At 62.2% G+C, this 19,449-nt stretch overlaps 1 protein-coding gene across 2 annotated transcripts; it reads right to left on the reverse strand.

Moving 5' to 3' along the window:
• Positions 1–297: 297 nt before the first annotated feature.
• On the reverse strand, positions 298–18,268 carry PLCB3 (phospholipase C beta 3). 2 transcript variants are annotated; one of them, XM_077115856.1, is made up of 32 exons: positions 18,166–18,268; positions 15,531–15,608; positions 15,214–15,282; positions 14,976–15,116; positions 13,957–14,036; positions 13,795–13,848; positions 13,601–13,676; positions 13,395–13,495; positions 11,955–12,121; positions 11,734–11,880; positions 10,472–10,712; positions 10,255–10,339; positions 9,944–10,130; positions 8,914–9,116; positions 7,776–7,872; positions 7,605–7,689; positions 7,139–7,263; positions 6,641–6,795; positions 6,345–6,506; positions 5,758–5,857; positions 5,560–5,664; positions 5,300–5,391; positions 4,113–4,266; positions 3,988–4,023; positions 3,681–3,867; positions 3,199–3,352; positions 3,030–3,106; positions 2,834–2,923; positions 2,685–2,742; positions 2,267–2,353; positions 1,960–2,179; positions 298–932 (listed from the first exon to the last, which is right to left on the reverse strand). In XM_077115856.1, the coding sequence occupies exons 1-31, from the start codon at positions 18,262–18,264 to the stop codon at positions 1,976–1,978; spliced, it is 3,696 nt and encodes a 1,231-aa protein (XP_076971971.1). In that variant the 5' UTR covers positions 18,265–18,268; the 3' UTR covers positions 298–932; positions 1,960–1,975. The 2 variants fall into 2 exon arrangements, with proteins under 2 accessions (XP_076971971.1, XP_076971970.1); XM_077115855.1 differs by lacking the exon at positions 298–932 and having other exon boundaries at positions 1,574–2,179.
• Between the last annotated feature and the right edge of the window lie 1,181 nt (positions 18,269–19,449).

Below are 19,449 nucleotides of genomic sequence, written 5' to 3' on the forward strand. Positions count from 1 at the left end.
GGACCCAGGACCAGAGCTCGGAACTCAATTTCCAGAAAGATTTATTGGCGTCCCCTGTAGACCGGGCCGGTTCGGTATGGGGTAAACAGCGATGAATCATGCCACAGCCCCTGCTGCGGTTTCCTGTCCAGGGGAGACCCCGCCTAGCAGAGTTCTCTCGCAGGGGCACCCAGAACTGGGGTGAGGGCGGCTCCCTCCCGCAGCCGGCAGTCAGGGAGGGCTTCCAGGAGAAGGTGGGTTGGGGGCTAGAACTCAACAGGTGGAAATAGGGTGGGGGCGGGGAGAGTGGGCCCACGGGAGGGTGGGGGTGGCGGCAGGGGCCAAGCTTCCTTGGGACACCAGTGTCACGTCCTGGAGTCTAGATTGTAGCCTGGCTTTTGAGGCTCCTAGTTCCGACATGATCAGGTAGTGTTTGTTCACTGAAGTGGAGACAGACTTGGATGGAAGCTAGAGGAGCAAGCAGCCTGGCCATGGAATAGAGGAGAATGGGCAGGCTTTGGGAAAGGTCAGGTCCAAGCTTGGGAAGGCCCAACTCTGCCCACCTCGCCCCATTTCTCTGGCCTCCCCAGCCCATCTCTTTGCCTCAGGCTGCTGCAAAAAACAAAGGACAGAAAACACCAAGTGGGCAGGAGATAAGCCCAGATAAGAAGCTGCCTTCCTCTGGAGGAGAGAGGCAGTCAGCCCGGAAGCTCCAGGAAGCTGGGGAGAGACCTTGAAGAAGTGGCAGCCTGACCCTGCCACAGCACCCAGCCGCACCCTCGCCGCAGGCTCCTGCCACTCCATGCTGTTCCAAGGGCAGGAGTGGGGGGGAGGCCGTGGGGACAGATCTCCAGGCCGGCCGCAGACAGTCTGCCAAGCCTCCAGGTCAGCTCATCTGGACTTGGCTGTGGCCCGGGACACGTGACTTCTGCTCTGGGCCTCAGTTTCCTTATCTGTAAAACAGGTATAATATCTCCCTCACAGGGATGAGAGGGATGCTGGGCCCCCCGGCCCCTGCTGGTGTCTGGGACGTCAGCTCCCCTTCTCCCAGGGGTCACGGCCTGGCCTGCTCCCCACCCATAGCCGAGAGCCCAGGTCCCTAGTGCTGGGCAGCTTCTGAGCCGTCCACCCCACTCCTAGCCAGTTCACCCCCCCGCCCCAAACAGAATCCACGACCTGTGTGGGGCCTGAGCTGGCCTGGCGGAAGATGCTGGGCTCTTGGGTCATATCAGGCAGCAGGAAGGGAGGAGGGGTTGGAGAAAGCTTCCTGGATAGAGGCCTGAAACCTCTGGGAAGGGTGACTGGGTGGAAACGGGGGCAAAGGTGGCAGAGGCAGGGGAGCCTCTGATGAAAGGTCTCTGGGAGGGTTTGCAGGCCCTGGACAAAGGAGGCCAGCAAGATGCAGACTCGAACCCTTCCCTGGGGGCCTGACCACCTCCCACCCAATGGCCATAAGCCTATTTTATAGAGGAGGACGCTCAGTACCCACCCCCCCACCCCACTCCAAGAGCCAGACCTAGAATCCTGGGTCCTTTCCAGCTCTGCCCCACCCCAAACCACGCTGCACACGGCGGGGGTCCCTGAAAGCCATTTTTATTCACATAAAAAAAAAAAAAAACACAAACAAAACAAAACAACCACCCAGGAATAGAGAACGAACGTGACCCCTACTTCCCAGAGCTCAAAGTCCCCACCCACCATTCCCTGGGGAAGTGGGAAAACGACTCCCTCTCTGAGCGGGGGTGCCATAGCCCTGGTCCAGGCCCTCCAGCCTGAGGTGACCCAGCACCTTTCCCAGGACCGGGGCGGGGCAGAGAGGAGGAGGGTCCGGGAAACAACAGGGCCTGGGAGGGTGAAAGGACTTACGGTGGGGTACTCACCCCAGGTTTAAAAAAATAAAATTTCTAAAGATTAAAAAGTTAAAAACAAGAAATTAGTGTCTTAGCCTCCTTGCCCTCCTCCTGGTCCCGCCCTGGCAACCTCTTGCCCAGCCGGCTCAGAGCTGCGTGTTCTCCTCCTGGCTCTCCAGATCAGCGCCAGACAGGTGCCCGCTGCTCCCAAGGGCGTGGCCGTTGCTGGCACAGGCCACCCGCTGCCCGTCCCCCAGCCCCTCTGGCGTCTCGCCCAGCAGGCTCCGGCGGATCTCCTGGGGCAGCCTCGCCCGCTGCTCCTGACACTCCTGGACCAGCGTGGCCAGCAGCTGCGGGAGAGAAGGCGGGTGTCGCAGCTGAGGCCACCTGGCAATGCCGGCCTGCCACTCGCCTCCCCGCTGCACCCACGGCCTCACCTTGGGTTCCTCTTCCGCCAGCTGCTGTAGGACCTGCTGCTGCCCAGCCACAAGGCGGTCATGTCGCTGCTTCTGGGCCTCCTCCAGCTGTGGGGAGAGTGCACGGGCTCAGCGGGGGTGGGGGTGGGGCCTGGACGTCAGGCAGGCCAAGGACCCCTGGGTTCCAAGATGACCTTTATAGCAAATGTTCCTGGTCCACAGATACTGAGGCCATAGGGCATTATTGCAAACAGCTGGCTTTGGATGTAATGTGGGGCCCAAGGGGAGCTGGGGGAGCCAAGGGGAAAGGCCCCAAAAGCCCCTCTTGGACAAAAACTGAGTCTCGTCCAAGTGGCACCAGGCCAGGGACCAAGGAGACAGGCATCTGATGCATGGAGGAAGAGGGATGGGGCCAGGGTGGCACGTGTGCCCCACTCACCCGGCGGATGGAGTTGACTGACTCAGTGATGTGCCGACGGTTTATCTCTGTGAGTTCCCTGCACAGGAGCAAGGCAGGATGGGCTCAGTGCCAGGCCCCCGGCTTCGCCTCCCCAGCCCCCAAATGGCTCCTGGCCCTGACGCCCTTACGCCTCTTTCTTGTGCTTCTCCCTCGTTTTGGCCTCCGAGATACTGTTGTGGCGCTTCCTGTCTAGGATCTTCTGCAGTTCCTTCTTCTCCCTGGAGGAGCCGATGGGGGGAAAGGGAGGGTCAGGGGAGGAACTGGAGGCTCTGCCCTCCTCCCGGCACCACCCCCCATCCCCAGCACACAAGATCCTGCCTGCACCTCTCGTTTGTCTCCTTCAACCTCTTGAACTGAGTGGTGTGGGCATCCAGGACAATCTCCCTGAGCCGATGCTGAGCCTGTAGATGCAGGTGGCCGGCAGGTGACGCAGGGCAGGGTGGGAAGTCTCCCAGGAGGTGGGCAGCCCCCTGGCCACTGCAGGCCTTCTCACCTGCTTCAGGTGCTCCAGCCTCTTCTCGGCCTCTGCGTCCGCTTGGGCCTCCCTCAGCTCCAGCAGGCTCTGCACCTGTCTCTTCTGGAGCTCTTGGTACCGCTTTGCCTCCTCCTCCTCCACCTTGTCATTCTCCGCATCAGCGGCCCCGGCCCTGGGGGAGAACCCCTCTGCGTGAGGCTTAGGGGCCGGTCCCAGCAGGCCCCAGCCCTGGGCTGTGTTGTATCAATGAGCGTCACCCAACTGATGGGAGCTCCAAGTGATAAGGCACCCCTCGTGGGGGCTCTCCTCTTTCCTCCTTGTACCACATCTTTCTCCCTGGGAGGGGCCAAGGAGCAGTCCTTGACCTCCCCTCTGTGCCCACATAGCACAGAAACCCCCCAGGCAGAGCCCCCCCCATGCACACACCACCACCCACAGCACACATGCAAACACACACATACACACACACACACACACACACACAGGGGTGGAACACTCACAGGACACCTGAACGGCGCCTGCCCTCAGTCCGGGCCTGGGCCAGGCTGTCCAGCAAGCGGCGAGTGAGTGCAATTGCCTTCCGCTGATGCTTCTTGCGCAGCTCCCGCAGGTCTCGCTCCTGCCGGCTCTGAAGCTTCACCAGTGCCTTCTGACCTCGGAGCTCCTCCAGCGAGGCCACGGCCACCTCTGGGATGGACAGAGCAGGGTGGGCTGGGCTGTGGGGACAGCTGGGTCGAGCAGGTCCACCCTGGAGGGCAGCCGGGCCTCCCACGGTGTCCCGCTCCCACAGCAGTCCCCACTCCCTACCTGAGAGGATGCTGGCAATGAGATCGTCCCGCTGTCCTGGGGAGCAGAGGCGGCAGGACTGAGAGGCTTAGGGAAGGGCAGGGAGCTGCTCCCTCGGCCCACCCCAGGCCTGGACTGCCCCTTACCTGGGCTACTGAGGGATGGGCTGGTGGAGGAGGTGGAAGAGCCCGGGGGCCGGCGAGGCGAGGTGTCCAGGGGACTGGGTGTGGGGTTTGGGGACAGCTGGGACCCAGGCTGCTGAGGCTGGGCCTCCTGGGATGTGTCCGGGCCAGTCTGGGCCTTGGGGGAAAAGGTTCCAGGAATGCTCCTCTCTCTGAGCACATCTGTCCTTCACCACCCCTCGGGGTTCCCCACCATCCCTTCTCCAGCCTCCCTTAGCTCATCTACCTGCTGGACTCCTCATGTTTGTACAACACATGTGAAATAAAAGGGATGAAATAAGCAGTTGCTAAAACCTCTATTCCGTTCAGGGGATCATCTGAGATTGTGTCTCAGCGATGCCGGGCCCACTGAATAGGCTCAGGAACTTCCAGATTGTTCTGGAAAGGCCTTGGCCCAGCCACAAGTTTCCTCCCCTTTCTGTGTCCCTCCACCCTTGCCTGCAGTTGCTCATCTTCCTTGTTCTTAGCTCTTGATTAAATCAACGAAGGAAATGACCACAGAGTGGGCACCAGCCTTTCCCGCTAACAGTTCCAAACAGCTCTAATTGCAGCCATCTCTTCCCGGGCAGCCACAGGCCCCACGGGGACTGGGTTGAGCTTTGCGGGCAAAGCCTCTGCTCCTGACCCCTCCCTATGCAAGCCACTGCCCTCCTCGTGGCTCCCAGGACCCCGTACTCTGAAAGCATCTGTGGCTTCAAGCTGCCCTGCCTGAGCAGTTGGAGCCCTGATTTCCCTGGCTCTGACCTCTCAAAGGCTGCAACCCTGCTTGGAGCTGGAGGAGTTCCAGCCCGGGTCTGAGCTGTTGGGCCTCTCACCCGCAAAAGGGATGGTTTCTATCTCACCCCTTAAAACCAGAGAGTAACCAAAGGCCTCCAAGCTTCCTGAGAGACACCAGAAGCCCCTGCCCGGTGCACGCTGCAAAGGCAGAGGCCCAAGCCAGGCTGTTTGGAGCTGAGACCACCGGGCTGGAAGCTTGGATGGGTCTGGGTAGGGGTGGTGGACGGAACCCAGAGGTCAGTCCTCACCTCCCCACACACACTCACAGCGGTTCTGTCCACCTGTCCCCAAGATCAAGGTGAGCCCGGGACGCCCTGCCTGCCTCCCAGGACCCACTACCCAGCCCCAGGCCTGGCAGCCCCAGCCTGACTCACCTCACTCTCCCCAATGAGGGCAGCCAGCTGCTTGGCCCTCTGGTCCATCAGGCTGACGTGCTTGATGGGGTTGATCAGGGCTTCTGCGTAGTCTGTGGTTAGGGGGTGGGGGGCAAAGGTCGCAGAGACAGCAGGCCACACCTACCCTGTGGACTCAGCTCTGGTCTGGCCTCTCCCAGGGACCTGCAGGCCCGTCTCCTCTCCGAGGTCTTCCCCCCTGCCCCTCCCGGCCCGGCCTGCCTGCCCAGGGCCCGGCTCACCCTGGTGGTCATCGGGGATGTAGTCGGAGGCGTCCGTGTAGATGAGCAGGGCAGGCAGGCACAGCGGCTGGTTGGCTTCGTTCCGCAGGCAGACGTAGTGGTAGCCTGGGCAGGCAGGAGGGTGAGGCGGGCCTCACACCCATGGACCCCCCCGACCCACCCACCCAGGGTAGCCCCGAGCCCGGCTAGGGCCCCCACCTGAGCGGATCGCAGAGACGGGCAGGATGCGGTGCCCGACGAATTTGCCGCCCTCCTCAAACGCCGCGATGCGCAGCGAAGCCAGCGTGGGCAGCACCACCTGCGGGCCCAAGCCAGCGCCGAGCTGACCCACGGCCCCCACGGCCTGACCCCCTGGGCGACAGCGGCCATCGGAGCCCTGAGCCAGGAGGCTGGGTGGGCCGGCCCCTCGGGAACCCACCCCCGGCCGTCGCCAGGTTTGAAAGTGGGTGGGGGGTGGTTGGGGGGCAGGAAAGCCAGGAGTCCGGGGCCGAGGCCTGCACCCCACCCCACCCCCAGTCTGCTCGGGACCATGGGAGGCAGGAGAGAGCTGGGCACGGGGCTGGGATCTGGGGCAGGTCCTTCCTGCCTCGGGGATGGAGCGGGCTCCTCACGGGAGCTCCGGGACCTCCTGCCACACTCCCTCGGTGGTCACCCTGGCCAGAGCCAGTCCCTGGGGCGTGCAGGGCCTGGGGTGGAGGGCGGGGGGGGCGGGGGACGGCCTTAGCACCCCCCTCCAGCCTCCGACCCCCACCTGCGTGCACAGGGTGGGTGCCGGCCAGACTCACCTTGGGGAAGTCGAAGGGCTCCTCGTCCCACACGGGGTTGAGTGAGTTGCCCTGTGACGTCCGCGTACGGTACTTGCGCCGCGTGTCCACGGGGAGGCCAAACATATCCACCTCCACATAGATGCCCACCTTCCTGTCAGACAGGAACTGCCCCGAGATCACCTGGGGGGTGCAGAGGGGCGGCCGGGAGGGCTGAGGCAGCTGCCAAGGGGGTCCTGCACCCCGGGACACCCTGTCCCTGAGCGCCCTGGGACACCCTGTCCCTGAGCGCCCCAAACTCTGGCCCAGGGCCCCACCTTGACCCGCAGGGCGTTGGCCACAATGCCATCCACGATGACCTCGGTGAAGGGGTCAAAGGACTTGTCCGGCCGCCGCATGAACTCAGGCTTGAGCAGGTACCCGCTGCGCCCGTTGTACTCGAAAACACCGGCATTGAGCTGCATTGGCACATCTGGGGTGACACGGGGTGGGGGGCAGGGGGCAGCAGGTCAGACGGGGGCAGAGGTTGGACAGGACAGCAGCATGCTGGGCTGGGCGCAGGACCACAGGGGGCCAGGCGGAGGAGTCCCAGGCCCAGGAACAGGGGTGCGGAGCGGGTGGACAGCATTAGGTGCCCAGGTGAAGGTTCTAGAAGTGGCTCAGGACAGGCCAGGAGCTGGGGTTAACCAGGATCTGAGGGTTCAGTTTAGGGGTCTGGGATCAGACAGGGTCAGGGGTACATTCAGGCCAACTTAGCAGGGTCGGAGGTCAGGCTGGAGGGCAGAGGTCAAGGGTCACGGTGGGCCAGGGCTCACCCAGGGTCTGGAAGTTGAGCGCCACGAGCTGGCAGCCCACGTTCCAGAAGAGCTGGGGCATGTAGTTGGACGAGTCCACGCGGGTGCCCTTGGGATAGATGCGGCTGAGCTGCTGCTTGTTGTATCTGAGGTTGGCATTCAGGGGCCACACAGGAACGGCTACCCGCCTAGGCCCACCCGTCGGCCTCCAACCTTGAGCCCGGCATTCAAGGCCTGTCCTCTGCTCCCCTGAACCCCACGAATCCCACTCCTGGCTATGGCTACTGCTGTCCCTTCCACCTCCCATTTTCTCGCCTCTATGCTGCCTCACAGGCGCCAGGCCCACCCAGCCCCCAGCCATCGGTGACAGGTCAAACCCCAGACCCAGGGGCTGGAGGCCCAGGGCCCATGAAGGCTGCACAAGTGCTGTCCCAGGCATCTCCCCACGGTGACCCCCACCCACGCCCCAAGCACCCCCGGAGGATACTCCACAAACTCCATGGGGCTCTTGGTCAACTGCTCCAGCGCCTTGGTTTCCACGAAAGATGACATCTCAAAGCATTTGTTCCTTTCTGCGGGGTGGGCAGACGCGGGGGGTCAGGCCTGGCAGGGCTGGGTGGGGTTCGCGCCCACCCCCGCCGCCTCCCACCTCACTCACTTCGAGCAGCCTCGAAGGACTTGAACTTCACGGGCTCCGTATAGTTGACCAGCGTCGACATTTCCTCGGTGGCATTGACCTCACTGCTGGCGGTGCCCTGTGGCCCCCAAACCCGGGGTCAGCGGGGTCATGACCTCAAGCCCAAGTCCTGGGCCCGGACTCCAAGGAAGTTTCACCCCCTCCTCATCGGCGTCCTCCCCACGGGCCCTTGCACCAGCTCCAGACCCCCGAGCCAGCCTCATGTCCCCCTTTCAGGCGACCCTTCCAGAAGAGGCCATCCAGGCTACAGCCACACACCCACCCATCCCCTCCCCGGTCCCCATCGGTCCTGGGCCCCCTGCCCTGGCAGCCTTCTCCCCGGGTCCCTCGCCACTGGGTCCTGGTTTGCCCTCCGCCACCTCCCTGGCCACCCCCCTCTCCCTGACCCTCGGAAGCTGGGACTTCTCACCCAAGTCCAGGGGTTCAGTAATTCAAGTGCTAAGGAGCCTCAAATCTCCACCCCCAGCCATTATTTCTGGCCACTAGCTCGCCATCTCCTCTCCAGTGGTGCACAAGTCCAGTGCTTCAGCCATCCTTGTCCATAGACTCACCTACTCTGGGTCCCTCCCCCAAATGACCTCATATGACAGCCAGATGGACCTTTACTAAAGGCAGGTCGGATGCTGTCACTCCATTCCTCATAACTCAGCCCCATGACCCCACACCCTCATCTCGCACTGCCCCCTCCTCCTGCACATTCTCGGGCCCTGCCACAGGACCTTTGCACGAGCCATTCCTGTATCCTCAGGGCTGCCTGCCCCAACCTCCCTGTCCAGGTCAGATCCTCTCTTTCCGCAATTCTGCACCCTCACTCACCCCAGCCCCGGGACAGGTCATGAATGTAATTTTACACTTGTTTCCAAGCCTGTTCACTTAAGATTGGCACACGCATGCGCGCGTGCACACACACACACACACACACACACACACACACACACACACACACACGCTGAATTCCAGGAGGGCGGGGATAATGGCTGGCTGGCTCCTGACCATACCCACCACCCAGTGCCGTGCCTGGCACACGGCAGACGTTCAGTAAATGTTTAGGGAGTGACTGCATGCCCCCTGCCCCGGCCTCCCTGCCCCCGGGCCTGACCTCATCCGTGGTCGGCTTTTTGGGGTCCTGTTCCTCCTCTTCCTCATCTTCCTCCTCATCCTCGCGATCGGCAGGCCCAAGCATATCGGAGCCGCGGCGCAGCCCATCCTCGCCCAGAGACTTCCGGGGCTCCAGGGTGGGCTTCTCGGGCCCTACCTCCTCCCCATTGCTCAGGCCCGGGCAGCTTTCGGAGCTGGGGGAGCCTGCAGAGGAAGGAGCCACAGGGATCAGGGGTTGGGGGGTCACAGGTGATCAGGAAGCCAGGTGGGGTTGTGGCCAGGGTGCGTGCAGCTGACTCAAGGGTAAAATCAGGGCAGTCTGGGGGAGAGGGCAGAGGTCAAGGGTCATATGGCATTAAACCCAGTGATCATCAGAGGTCAGACATCCAGGGTGAGCATCTGGAGCTGTAACCAAGAGGGAGGCAGGCAGGGTGGCCCAGGGGAGTGAGAAGTTGGGAACTGGGGTACAACAGCCTCACCCAAGGAGGTAAAGGGTGACAGGTGGGGGTGCAGGAACAAGGTCAGTTAGAGCCACACCCAAGAGGGCTGCGGTGAGCGGTCAGGGTGAGACACCACTATGCCCAGCCGGGCGCCCTTGAGGTCCCTCATTTCACTGACGTGAGAGGTCAAGGGTCGGCTGACAATAGGGGTCAGGGATCTGACAGCTGTAACCACAGTGTTGGGGTACAGTTCCCTGAGGTCAGAGGTCAAAGTTCTGAGCCATCACTTGGCTGTGGGGGTGGGGTCCGTGAAGTGGAAGGTTGAAGCTGAGGGGTCAGGCGGTGAGCGGAGCCAAATCCAAGTGTATGTGCCTGGGGTCAGGGGTCAGAGGCCCTACACCCGGCTGAGGGGAGGCCAGAGGCCCGGTGATCGGGGTGGGGGGGGCCAGGGGCCGGGAGCAGACGGAGTGTCCCCCAAGGAGGGCCGGGCTCTAGGAGGTCAAGGGATCAGGGACCGGTGCCCAGCGTGGCAGGCATGGGGTGTGAGGCCGGGGTCGGACAGGAGGTCTCAGGCCGGGCCCAGGGCCATACCGAGCTGGGGCGAGGAGGGCTCGGTGGCGGCGGAGCTCTCGCTCAAGGCCGAGCTGCTGTGCTCCAGCGGCCGCTTGCGCACCGAGCTGTCGGCGACCCCAGGGTTGGGCTGGTGCCGCTTCTTGTTCTTCACCAGGATGCGACCCATCAGGTCCTGGGGGCTGGGCAGGGGGACGCCCGGGGCCAGCTGGGGGCGTAGGCACGGGCAGATCAGGGCCTGCCGAGGCGCCCCGGTCCCCACCCCTCCCTATCCCCACCCCGGCTGCCACCCGGTCCCCGCGCCCCCGTGCCCCGGCTCCGAGCGCCCGTACCGGGTACTTGTCCAGCGGGTCGATGAGCAGCGCGTCCCCGAAGATGGAGCGGCAGTACTCGGCCATCTTGGCCTGCTGCTTCGCCCTGCGGGGGCCCAGGTCACAGGTCAGAGGTCCCCGGGGCGTGGAGCCGAGGTCCCATAGGGCGGGTCAGAGGCAGTTCCCAGGGTCGGAGGTCACAGGAGACCCCGGCGTCGGCTCAGGGGCGCCCACTTACGAGTCCACGTGGTTCTCGAAGGAGAGGATGACGGGGTACGGGGAGGTCTTGAAGGCCGTCTCGGCGATGGCCTCGAGCACGTCCCGGAGAGGCACCTCGGTGGTCATGGTGAAGCCGTGGGTGATGAAGGGTTCCTCCTCGGGCGGCCGCCCCTTCCACACGTCCAGCTCCACGCAGCGGCAGCCCCACAGCAGCGCCTGCCGGTACATCTCCACCGACGACGTCCCGGCCAGCTGCCCCGCTGGGGGGCCAGGCTCCGTCACCGCGGCCACCCGGGGCCCCCGGTGGCTCTCCCTATCCCCCGAGGCCCATGCCCAGCCAGGCCGTGCTGGGACGCAGCAGCCCCCCGCGGCCCCCCAGCCTGGCCCCATTACCGGCACCAGGATCACACCTCAATCTCTTGTCAAACAAGCACTGTCCCCCCACCCTGCCCCCACCACTGCAAAGCCATCAGGACAGGGTCTGGGGACCCCCGCACCCCAGGCACCCACCCCAAGCTGGGGTCTTGATCGCAGCTCAGTCCCTCCTCGTGGGCTCACTCCCCAGTAAGCACACCCGCCGCCTGCTTGAACCCCAGAAGGCATCCCTGACACCCCTAGCTCCTTACAGCCCTCGTGGTCCCTCACTTCTCTTCCCCACCTCTGGCATCCCACTGGGACCCCAAAACAACGCTCCATCACCTCCCACCCCGGGGAGCATAGGCCCCCCACTGCCTCCAATCCAGCTGCCATACAGCACCCAGCATCCCTCTAAAACCAATTCTAGAACCATCTCAGGTCTCGCCACCTGCCCTGCACTCGACACTCTCTAGAGCCTTCCCCTCCCACTTAGGAAGAACCCAGATTCTGTCCGCGCCCTGGGATCCGGCCCTGCCTTCCTCTCAGGGACCCCCCTCACCATGCATCTGTCCATGGCCCATTCGCTGCACCCCCACCCCCACCCAGCGTCCCTTCTACTTCCTGAGAGCACCAAGTGATCTCCTCTCCACGCCTTACACCCAGGCCGTGCCCTCGCCTGGCCAGCTGTGACTCAGGTGCCAGGCTCAGCCCTTTCCTGGGGGAGCCCTCCTGACACCCCCAGGACCCTCCCGTGCAGACAGGCCCAGCTCCCCAAGGCACAGGCCATCCGTTCCCCGCCTGCCTCCCCAGCACGGACCGACAGATGCGTGCCAGAGCTGAAAGAGCGGCACCCCAAGAGAGAGGGCAGGGCCAGGGCTGGGAGTCAAAGGTCATGGGGGGGCAGGGCAGGAGCAACTGGCTCACCGGTGAGATAGGTGTTGTGCGAAGAGTTGATGAAATAGGCGCTCAGGGGTTGAGTCATGTCGGCGCTCAGGTCAAGAGCCTCCAGGGGCAGGATGCAGTTCTCCTCCCCCCCCAGGTAGCGGCTGAAGCCATCCATAGACATCTGGTCTGGGCGCGGCGTGGGGTCAGTGGGCTCCTGGGTGGCTGACACCGCCCGCCACCCAGCGGCCCCGGTGCCTCACCTCGCTCCAGGAACTGCTGGTTGGGCTCATACTTCTCGATGAGCTGCCGGGCCTGGGAGGGCCGCAGGGGCGGGTACAGCACCTCGTTGAGCCTCGGATCACGCTGCTTCTGGTTGATGAAGTCCATGAGCTGCTCCAGCGTCAGGTAGGGCTTGCCCTTGGCACCTCTGGAAGGGGGAGGGGGAGGGGTCAGCCAGGGCAGGCTTATCCTGGGAGTCCCACGCATTGGGACTCCAGGGCACGTCGCTGCACCCTCCGGGCCTTGGTTTCCCCATCTGCACTCCTGACCACTTGGCCTCAGTGAGGCAGCAGATGAGGAAGCCAAGGCTTCCCCCCCCTGCCCTGCCCCTGCCACGTGGGACATAACTCCCAGGGGTGTGAATCTCCCAGGCAACGTGGGACAGGACTCCGGGATGAGCCAGGACCCGGCGTGAAGGGATTAAGAAAGACTTCCTGACCAAAAGGGGGAAGAGTGAAATGAGACAAAATAAAGTGTTAGTGGCTGAGAGATTCCAAACAGAGACAAGAGTTATCCTGGAGGTTATTCTTATGCATTACATAGATATCCTTTTTCAGTTTAGGGTGTATTGGAGTGGTTAAAGGGAAGTACCTGAAACTATAGAGCTGTGCTCCAGTAGCCATGTTTCTTAAAGATGATTGTATGAAGATATAACATTCCCATATGTGACTGTGTGATTGGGAAAACCTTGTGTCTGATGCTCCCTTTATCTAGGGTATGGTCAGATGAGTAAAAGGAATGGATAAAAAATATATATATAAACAAATAACAGAGAGAATAAAGGTTAAAATATATTGGGTAGATGGGAATCCTAGTGGTCGATGAGAGGGAGGGGTGAGGGGTATGGTGTATATGAGTTTTTTCCTTTTTCTTTTTCTGGAGTGATGCAAATGTTCCAAGAAATGCTCATGGTGATGAATACACAACTATGTGATGATATCACGAGCCACTGATTGTACACCACACATGGAATGTTTGTATGTTAAGGATGTTTGTGTTTGTACGGTGTTTATCAATAAAAATATTTTTAAAAAAAGGGGGGGGGCAAGCACTCGGTCCACCGCTTCCTGCTTCTAGACCGCAGACCCTGAATGCAGACCCAGCGCCAGCCGCCACACGCTGTGTAAGATCAGGCAGGCTCCACGTGTGTTCTCATGCACAAAGTGGGGTGAATAAACTAACCCTGGCAAAGCATCAGCACAGAGCTGTCCCCGTAAGGGACTTGCCAGAGACATCAACACGCTGTCCACTTGTCCCACCCCAGCGCTCGGGGACCCAGCCTGACAGCTCCCCTTTGCCATGCTGGGCTAGAAGGAACCCTGGGCAGACGCCGGGGTGGGAGCGCACAGGGCTAGGTCGGGGGCGGGGCGGCCCACCCTAGGGGAGAGTGAAGCCCCGAGGCCCAGCCCCACCCTGCTCACATCTCCAGCAGGATCTTGTCAATGTCCGGCCGCAGACACAGCTTGTTCAGGAACCGCTCGAAGATCTCCAAGGAAAACTCGTCAGGCCGGATGGACTCACTCTGGAGGCCCGAGGAGCACAGGGGTGAGAACTCAGGGGCGACCAGCCCCAGAGGCCTGGGGGAGGGGGGCCTCCCCCACGCTGTCCCGACCCCCACCCCACACACCCGATTGAAATTGAGGCCACAGGATTCCAGCGCGGTCTCCACCCGCTTCTTGTCCGCCGAGAACATCTTCAGGATGCTGCGGCAAGTGAAGGGGGGAGGGCTCAGGGTGAGGGTTAGTGGAGGCGGGGGAGGGGAGGGGAGGGCAAAGGTCACCCAGGTCAAGGCGGGAGGCGGGAGGCGGGGAGGACACCCACTTTTTGACTGGGATCCGCCCGTCCTGATTCACTTGCAGCTTCAGCTTCGTGTACCTGGGGAGGGAGGGAGGTGGAGGGGGTCACAGCCTGGGGACGGTCACCTGCCACCCCCCCCACCCCCCCCCGCCACCTGACCACCCTGCCACGTGGCCCAGCTCTCACGCTTTGCGCAGGAAGGTGTTCCTGGAAGCATTCTGAGCCAGAATGTTCATGGCCAGCTTGAAGAGCTCCTCGGTCCAGACCTGGGGCGCGAGCAGAAGAGGGAGGGGAGGGCGAGAGTGGTGGGCAGTGGGGGGGGAGGATCCAACCCCAGCGCCAAACCCAGGTGGCATGCAGTGCGGGTTTAAATACTGCTTTTCCAGGGGGGGAGAGTGAAATGAAACAAAATAAAGCGTCAGTGGCTGAGGGATTCCAAACAGAGTCGAGGGGTGATCCTGGAGGTTATTCTTACGCATTAAACAGATACCACCTTGTTAGGCAAGATGTAGTGGAGAGGCTGGAGGGAAGTGCCTGAAAATGTAGAGCTGTGTTCCAGTAGCCATGTCTCTTGAAGATGATTGTATAATAATATAGCTTTCACAGTGTGACTGTGTGATTGTGAAAACCTTGTGTCTGATGCTCCTTTTATCTACCTTATCCACAGACAAGTAAAACATATGGAATAAAGATGAATAATAGGGGGAACAAATGTTAAAATAAATTTAGAGTGAAATGCTGGTGATCGGTGAGGGGAAGGGGTAAGGGGTGTGGTATGTATGAATTTTTTTCTGTTTTCTTTTTATTTCTTTTTCTGAATAGACGCAAATGCTCTAAGAAATGATGATGATGATGAATATGCAACTATGTGATGGTATTGTGAATTACTGATTATATATGTAAAACGGAATGATCCCAAATTCTGAATGTTTGCATGTGTTCGGTGTTTTTTGGTATTTAAAAAAAAATTAAAAATTAATAGAAAGAAAATAAAACAAAATAAAGACTGTCAAAAAAAAAACTGAAATGAAAATAAATTGTCGAAAACCTGAAAAAATAAATAAATAAATACGGCTTTTCCAGAGGACGATTATAAATGCGGTCAGAGAACTGCCTAGTATACACTAAGTGCTCAACAAATGATAGCGGGCTTGAACAAATGAGACAGTGAGTCCCCGGGGCCCCTGCCTTCACCCCCAGCCCACCTTGGCCGTGTCATCCTGTACAGCCATGAAGTTCAAGAAAGTTGTGTTCACCGGGTCTGGCCCAGCCACCACCGTCATCAGCTTCTCCTCCAGCCGGGCATCAGGGCCCCCGAAACCCAGCACCTCTCGGATCTTGGGGTCCTAAGGAGGCGAGGGCCAAGGGCTAAGGAGGGGTGCCCTACTCTCCCTCCCCGGTGGCCTCCCTCTCATCCTTTGACCCCAGGCATCCATCACTCACCTTGGGCAGGCGGGCGTAGCGGCCCGTCCGTGTGTCCCTGATGGAGCTGATGTCCAGTGTATCCACCTCCTGGGGAGAAAACCAGATGCCCAGGTGGGGCCGACGGACAGCAGGGAGAGAGCGGGGAGCCCCCCGAGCTCCACACCCCTCGGCCAGGGAGCGGCCACCCCCCCTTGGCTGGAGCCCCAGCCTCAGTCACCGCCCTTTAGCACTTCCTGTCCAGGAAACCATGGGAGAGGTCAGCCAGCAGCTGGGCCCCAGCCCCGTGGGCGGGTGGGGGGCCAGCCTGGGGGTCCGGCGCTACTAGCCGCCCTCACCATGTTAGGTCCCGTCCAGTACAGGAAGAAGCCATTGGAGTCCACGCGCAGGGTTACCAGGTTCCGACTGGAAGCCTCCTGGGAGTGGGATGGGACAGGGGTCAGCAAGGAGGGCTGGGATTTGGTCTCTGGCCCCCTCCTGCCATCCACCCTACTATTTCTGCCAGTGAGCTAAGACCAAGCCTCTTCCAGCCCCGAGGTCCTCCCTGGGTCCCTACAGCCCTCAAGACGAGGCCAACGTCCTCGATGTGACCCTCAGGGGGTCCCCAAGCCACCCCCCAGCTCACCCCTTGCCTTTGGATACTGTTCCACAAACCACTAACTACTCTTTCCCCACCGCCCAGGTCAAGTTCCCTTTCCTTCCTTCTCTATCCATGAGATCAACCCACATCCTGGGGGAGGCCTACCCTGATCCTCCACCCCCCCCACCCCAGACTCAGTTTCCCCAAAGCTCCAAGAGCTCCTCAATGGAGTCCCTCGGCTTCCCCCTTAGTTCAGCCCACTCCAGAGTGTTTATGGGATGAAAGCAGAGCGAACAGATGTTTCACTTTCACGGCCCTTCTACGTCCCCTAAATGACCGGTCACCCTTTATATCTGCTTCACAGCCCATTCATGGCACCCCTCACAGCCGCAAGGGACCAGACACTGAACTCCGTCCTCCCTCAAACAGCCCTGCAGCTGGTGGGGGCAGGGTAGGGCACACTGGCCCCATTTTCTAAGGAGGGCCCGGTCCCTGGCACGCTCCCAGGGTCACCCTGTGCTGCTTGGGGACACTGGCCAAAGGGGTTGTCATCAAGGCCTGGACTCGGACTCGGCCAGAAGTCAGAGGTAGAACTCTCCAGCAGGCTCTTCCGGCCAGAAGAGGGTCCCACCTCACCCTGGGGGCCACTCCCAAACTGCAGCTCACTGCCTGGGGGGATCATTACATCATCATGTACAGCAGCTCCGGCTGCAGCTACCACTGCCCTACTGCGTGCCACATACCCAGGAGTTCAGTCCTCTAACACACCCAAGAGGTACATGCCACGGTTACTTTCATTTTAGAGAGGGGGAAACTGAGGCACAGGGAGCCTCCCGCCAAAGTCAGGCAGAGGAATCAGCATTTGCACGTAGCCAGAAGCACTCTAGCCTCAGCCACAACCCCACTGGGGGCCCAGGGATAAGTTTCCACTTTCCGAACCTCAGTTTCCCCTTCCGGAGAATGGGGATGCTACTGACCCCGCCCATCTCAGGCCTTGCTAACAATGGGCAGGAGGTGGCAGAGGGGACAGCAGGCCCTAGAACTTCTGGGGTGCTTGGCCCCCTCACCCCAGGGCACTGTCTCCCAGCCCCAGCTCCACTCCAGGATTCCCAACCCTGCCCTCGAGCTGAGTCCTCCCCACCCCAAAGAGGGTGGGGAGGGGGAAGTCCTGTGGGCGCTGCCCCTATGCTTTCTCCTGCCCCTCCCCAGAGCCACAGCCTTCAGAGGTAGCCCAGGCTGCCCCCCCTCCAGCCTCAAGCCCTTGTCAGCACCCCCCACCCCACCCCCCAGGGCCCTTTCCCAGTTCCCACTTCCTTATTTGGGTTTATCACACTGGAAGGAAAGGGAGAAACTTTTCCCTTCAGTATGGCCTGGATGTAGGGGTCTCCCCAGCTCCTAGGGTGCCCAGGCACCCTCTGTGGCACACCTGCTGCCTCAGGCCACGCCCCCAACCCCTCCCCCCAGCTCCCACGCCTATCCGCCCCACCCAGCCGGAAAGGAGCCCAGAGACTTCCAGGCCTCTGGCCTGACTGGGAATGAGCAGCGAGGAAGCTCAGGCAGGCCGGCTGGAGGCCCTGGGGAGGGAGGGGCTGGGGGCCGAGAAGTGGGGGGCTGAGGGCACAGGATGGGCTGAGGCACATGGGAAGCACAGGGGCAGGGCAAGGAGGAGAGAGGGCCAGGATTATTGAGGTCCAAAGTCCCCAGATCAAGGAATGGGGATCAAAGCTTCCCAGGGGTAGAGGAACTCGGAGGACAAAGTCTCCAACGGTGGGGGGGGGGGGTGACTTGGTGCTCCCACCTGAGCAGGGAACTGGCTGGGATCCAGAAGCAGGGCCAAAGGGGGGCTGGGCAGAATGAGGAGAAAAAGTGATGAATGGAAGAGGAATGTTTGGGCTATGACACTGGGGAGTGTAGGGTCCCAGAGGCGCCCACCCTGAACGGGGGTGCCTAGAACCAGAGAGGAAGCCCAGCGCCGGGCAGTGGTCTGGGGGGACCAGGCCAGGATGGGGAGCAGCAGAATTAGCCTAGCAGGGAGAGGGGTAGGAAGGACAAGTGAAAAGGGGGCCGGGATTTATTGGGGTTCGGAGACTCTGCATCAAAAAATGGGGAGCCACATTTTCCAAAGCGTAAGGACTTGGCGGGGGTGGGGGTGGGGGGGTGAGAAGCGGGGGACAAAGTCTTCATTCCGGGGACAACTCGGGGACTCAAGTTTCCGGAGCGGAGCCCAACTGGGAAGGGGTGCAGTGGGGACGATGATTGGCCTGGCGGGGTGGGGGGTGGGGGGTCCCCGGCATTTGGCCGAGCTATAGAAAGGGAGTCCCGGGACATCTGGGCGGAGCAGCGGAGCCCCCCCCGAGGGCACCCCCCCGAGGGCACCCGCCCCCCCGGCTTACCTCGTCCCATTTGATGAACTTACTCCCGCGCCGCAGGGTCTCCACCACGGTGGGCGGCTCCAGCTGCAGCGCGTGGACGCCGGGCCTGGCGCCCGCCATGGCCGGGCCGGGGGGGGTGGGGTGGGGGCGTCGGGGGCCCCGCGGGCACCGACGGCGCCGCTGCTGCCTCCGCGCGGCTTCCGCGCCGTCCGCTCCGGCCCCGCGCGGCGTCAGCGCCCGCCCGCCCGCCAGTCCGTCCGGGACCGACCAGAGGCGGCGGGACCGGGGCGGGGCGGGGCGGGGCGGGCCGGGGGCGGGGCCGGAGCGGAGCCGCCCCCCTCCTACCGGCGTCGGGCCCGCCCGCCCCGCCCCGCCCCGCCCCGCATCGGCGCCCCCTGGCGGCGGGGGGCGGCGCCGATAGCCTGAGAAGCGCTTGGGGCGAGGCAGTTCCAGGCCCGGGGCGCCAGCTGCGCTGGGGTGGGCTCACTTTGGGCCCGAGGCTTGGGGTCCCGGTGGGGTTGGGGGGCTGCTGGGGGCGCAGCTCGGGAAACTCCAGTAGAGAGGGCGCGGCTAAAGACGAGTAGGGGTTTTTTGAGGGACGGTCTGGGGGTGGGGGTGGGGCGCAGAGCCCTGCCTCTCCCCTTCCCTCACCCCCCCACTTTCCCGCGGCACTGGGCTGAGTGCAGGAAAAGCCATTCCTCTCTCCACCTCCCACCCACCCACCCCCTCCCTCACGTGGCCTCGCCCCCCTCCCGCCGCGGCTCTGTCCCCTCCCCTCCCTCCTCGGGAGCACTTAGCCAGCTAATGGGCCTCCCGCCGGCAGGCGCCCTCCCCATTGCCTGGTCCTGGGAGGCCCCGGGGCGCTGCCGCCTCCGGTGAGGACCCAGGCGGCCCGGCCTTCCAGAGCGCACCCCCGAATAGCCCCCTTCTTATGCCCCAGCCCCTCCTGACCTAACCTGGAGCCTGTCCATGTGGACCTACTGGACGCAGGCTGCCAAGAGGGAGCCGGTTGTATGGCCAGAGGGGTCAGGAGCCTCCTGGGTGTCCCCTGAAGAGGGGATGGGAGGGGCGAGGAGGGGCCGCAGCAGGTGCCCTGAAATCTGTGATCCAGAGATGGGAGGAGGGGCAGGAGCTGTGGGCACACGGATAGGGCGGGGGCTGCCGCCCCTCCCGCAGGGCTTGGCTGGGGGGGCTCCTGCCTGAGGGCCCCTGTGGGAGCCCCCCCAATACGGAGGCAGTAGCAGCAGCAGGTTTAAAGTAGAACTCATCCAGAGGGGCCAGCCAAGTCACCTAGAAACCCAGAAA

Source organism: Tamandua tetradactyla, chromosome 9, assembly GCF_023851605.1.
Source record: "Tamandua tetradactyla isolate mTamTet1 chromosome 9, mTamTet1.pri, whole genome shotgun sequence".
Lineage (NCBI taxonomy): Eukaryota > Metazoa > Chordata > Mammalia > Pilosa > Myrmecophagidae > Tamandua > Tamandua tetradactyla.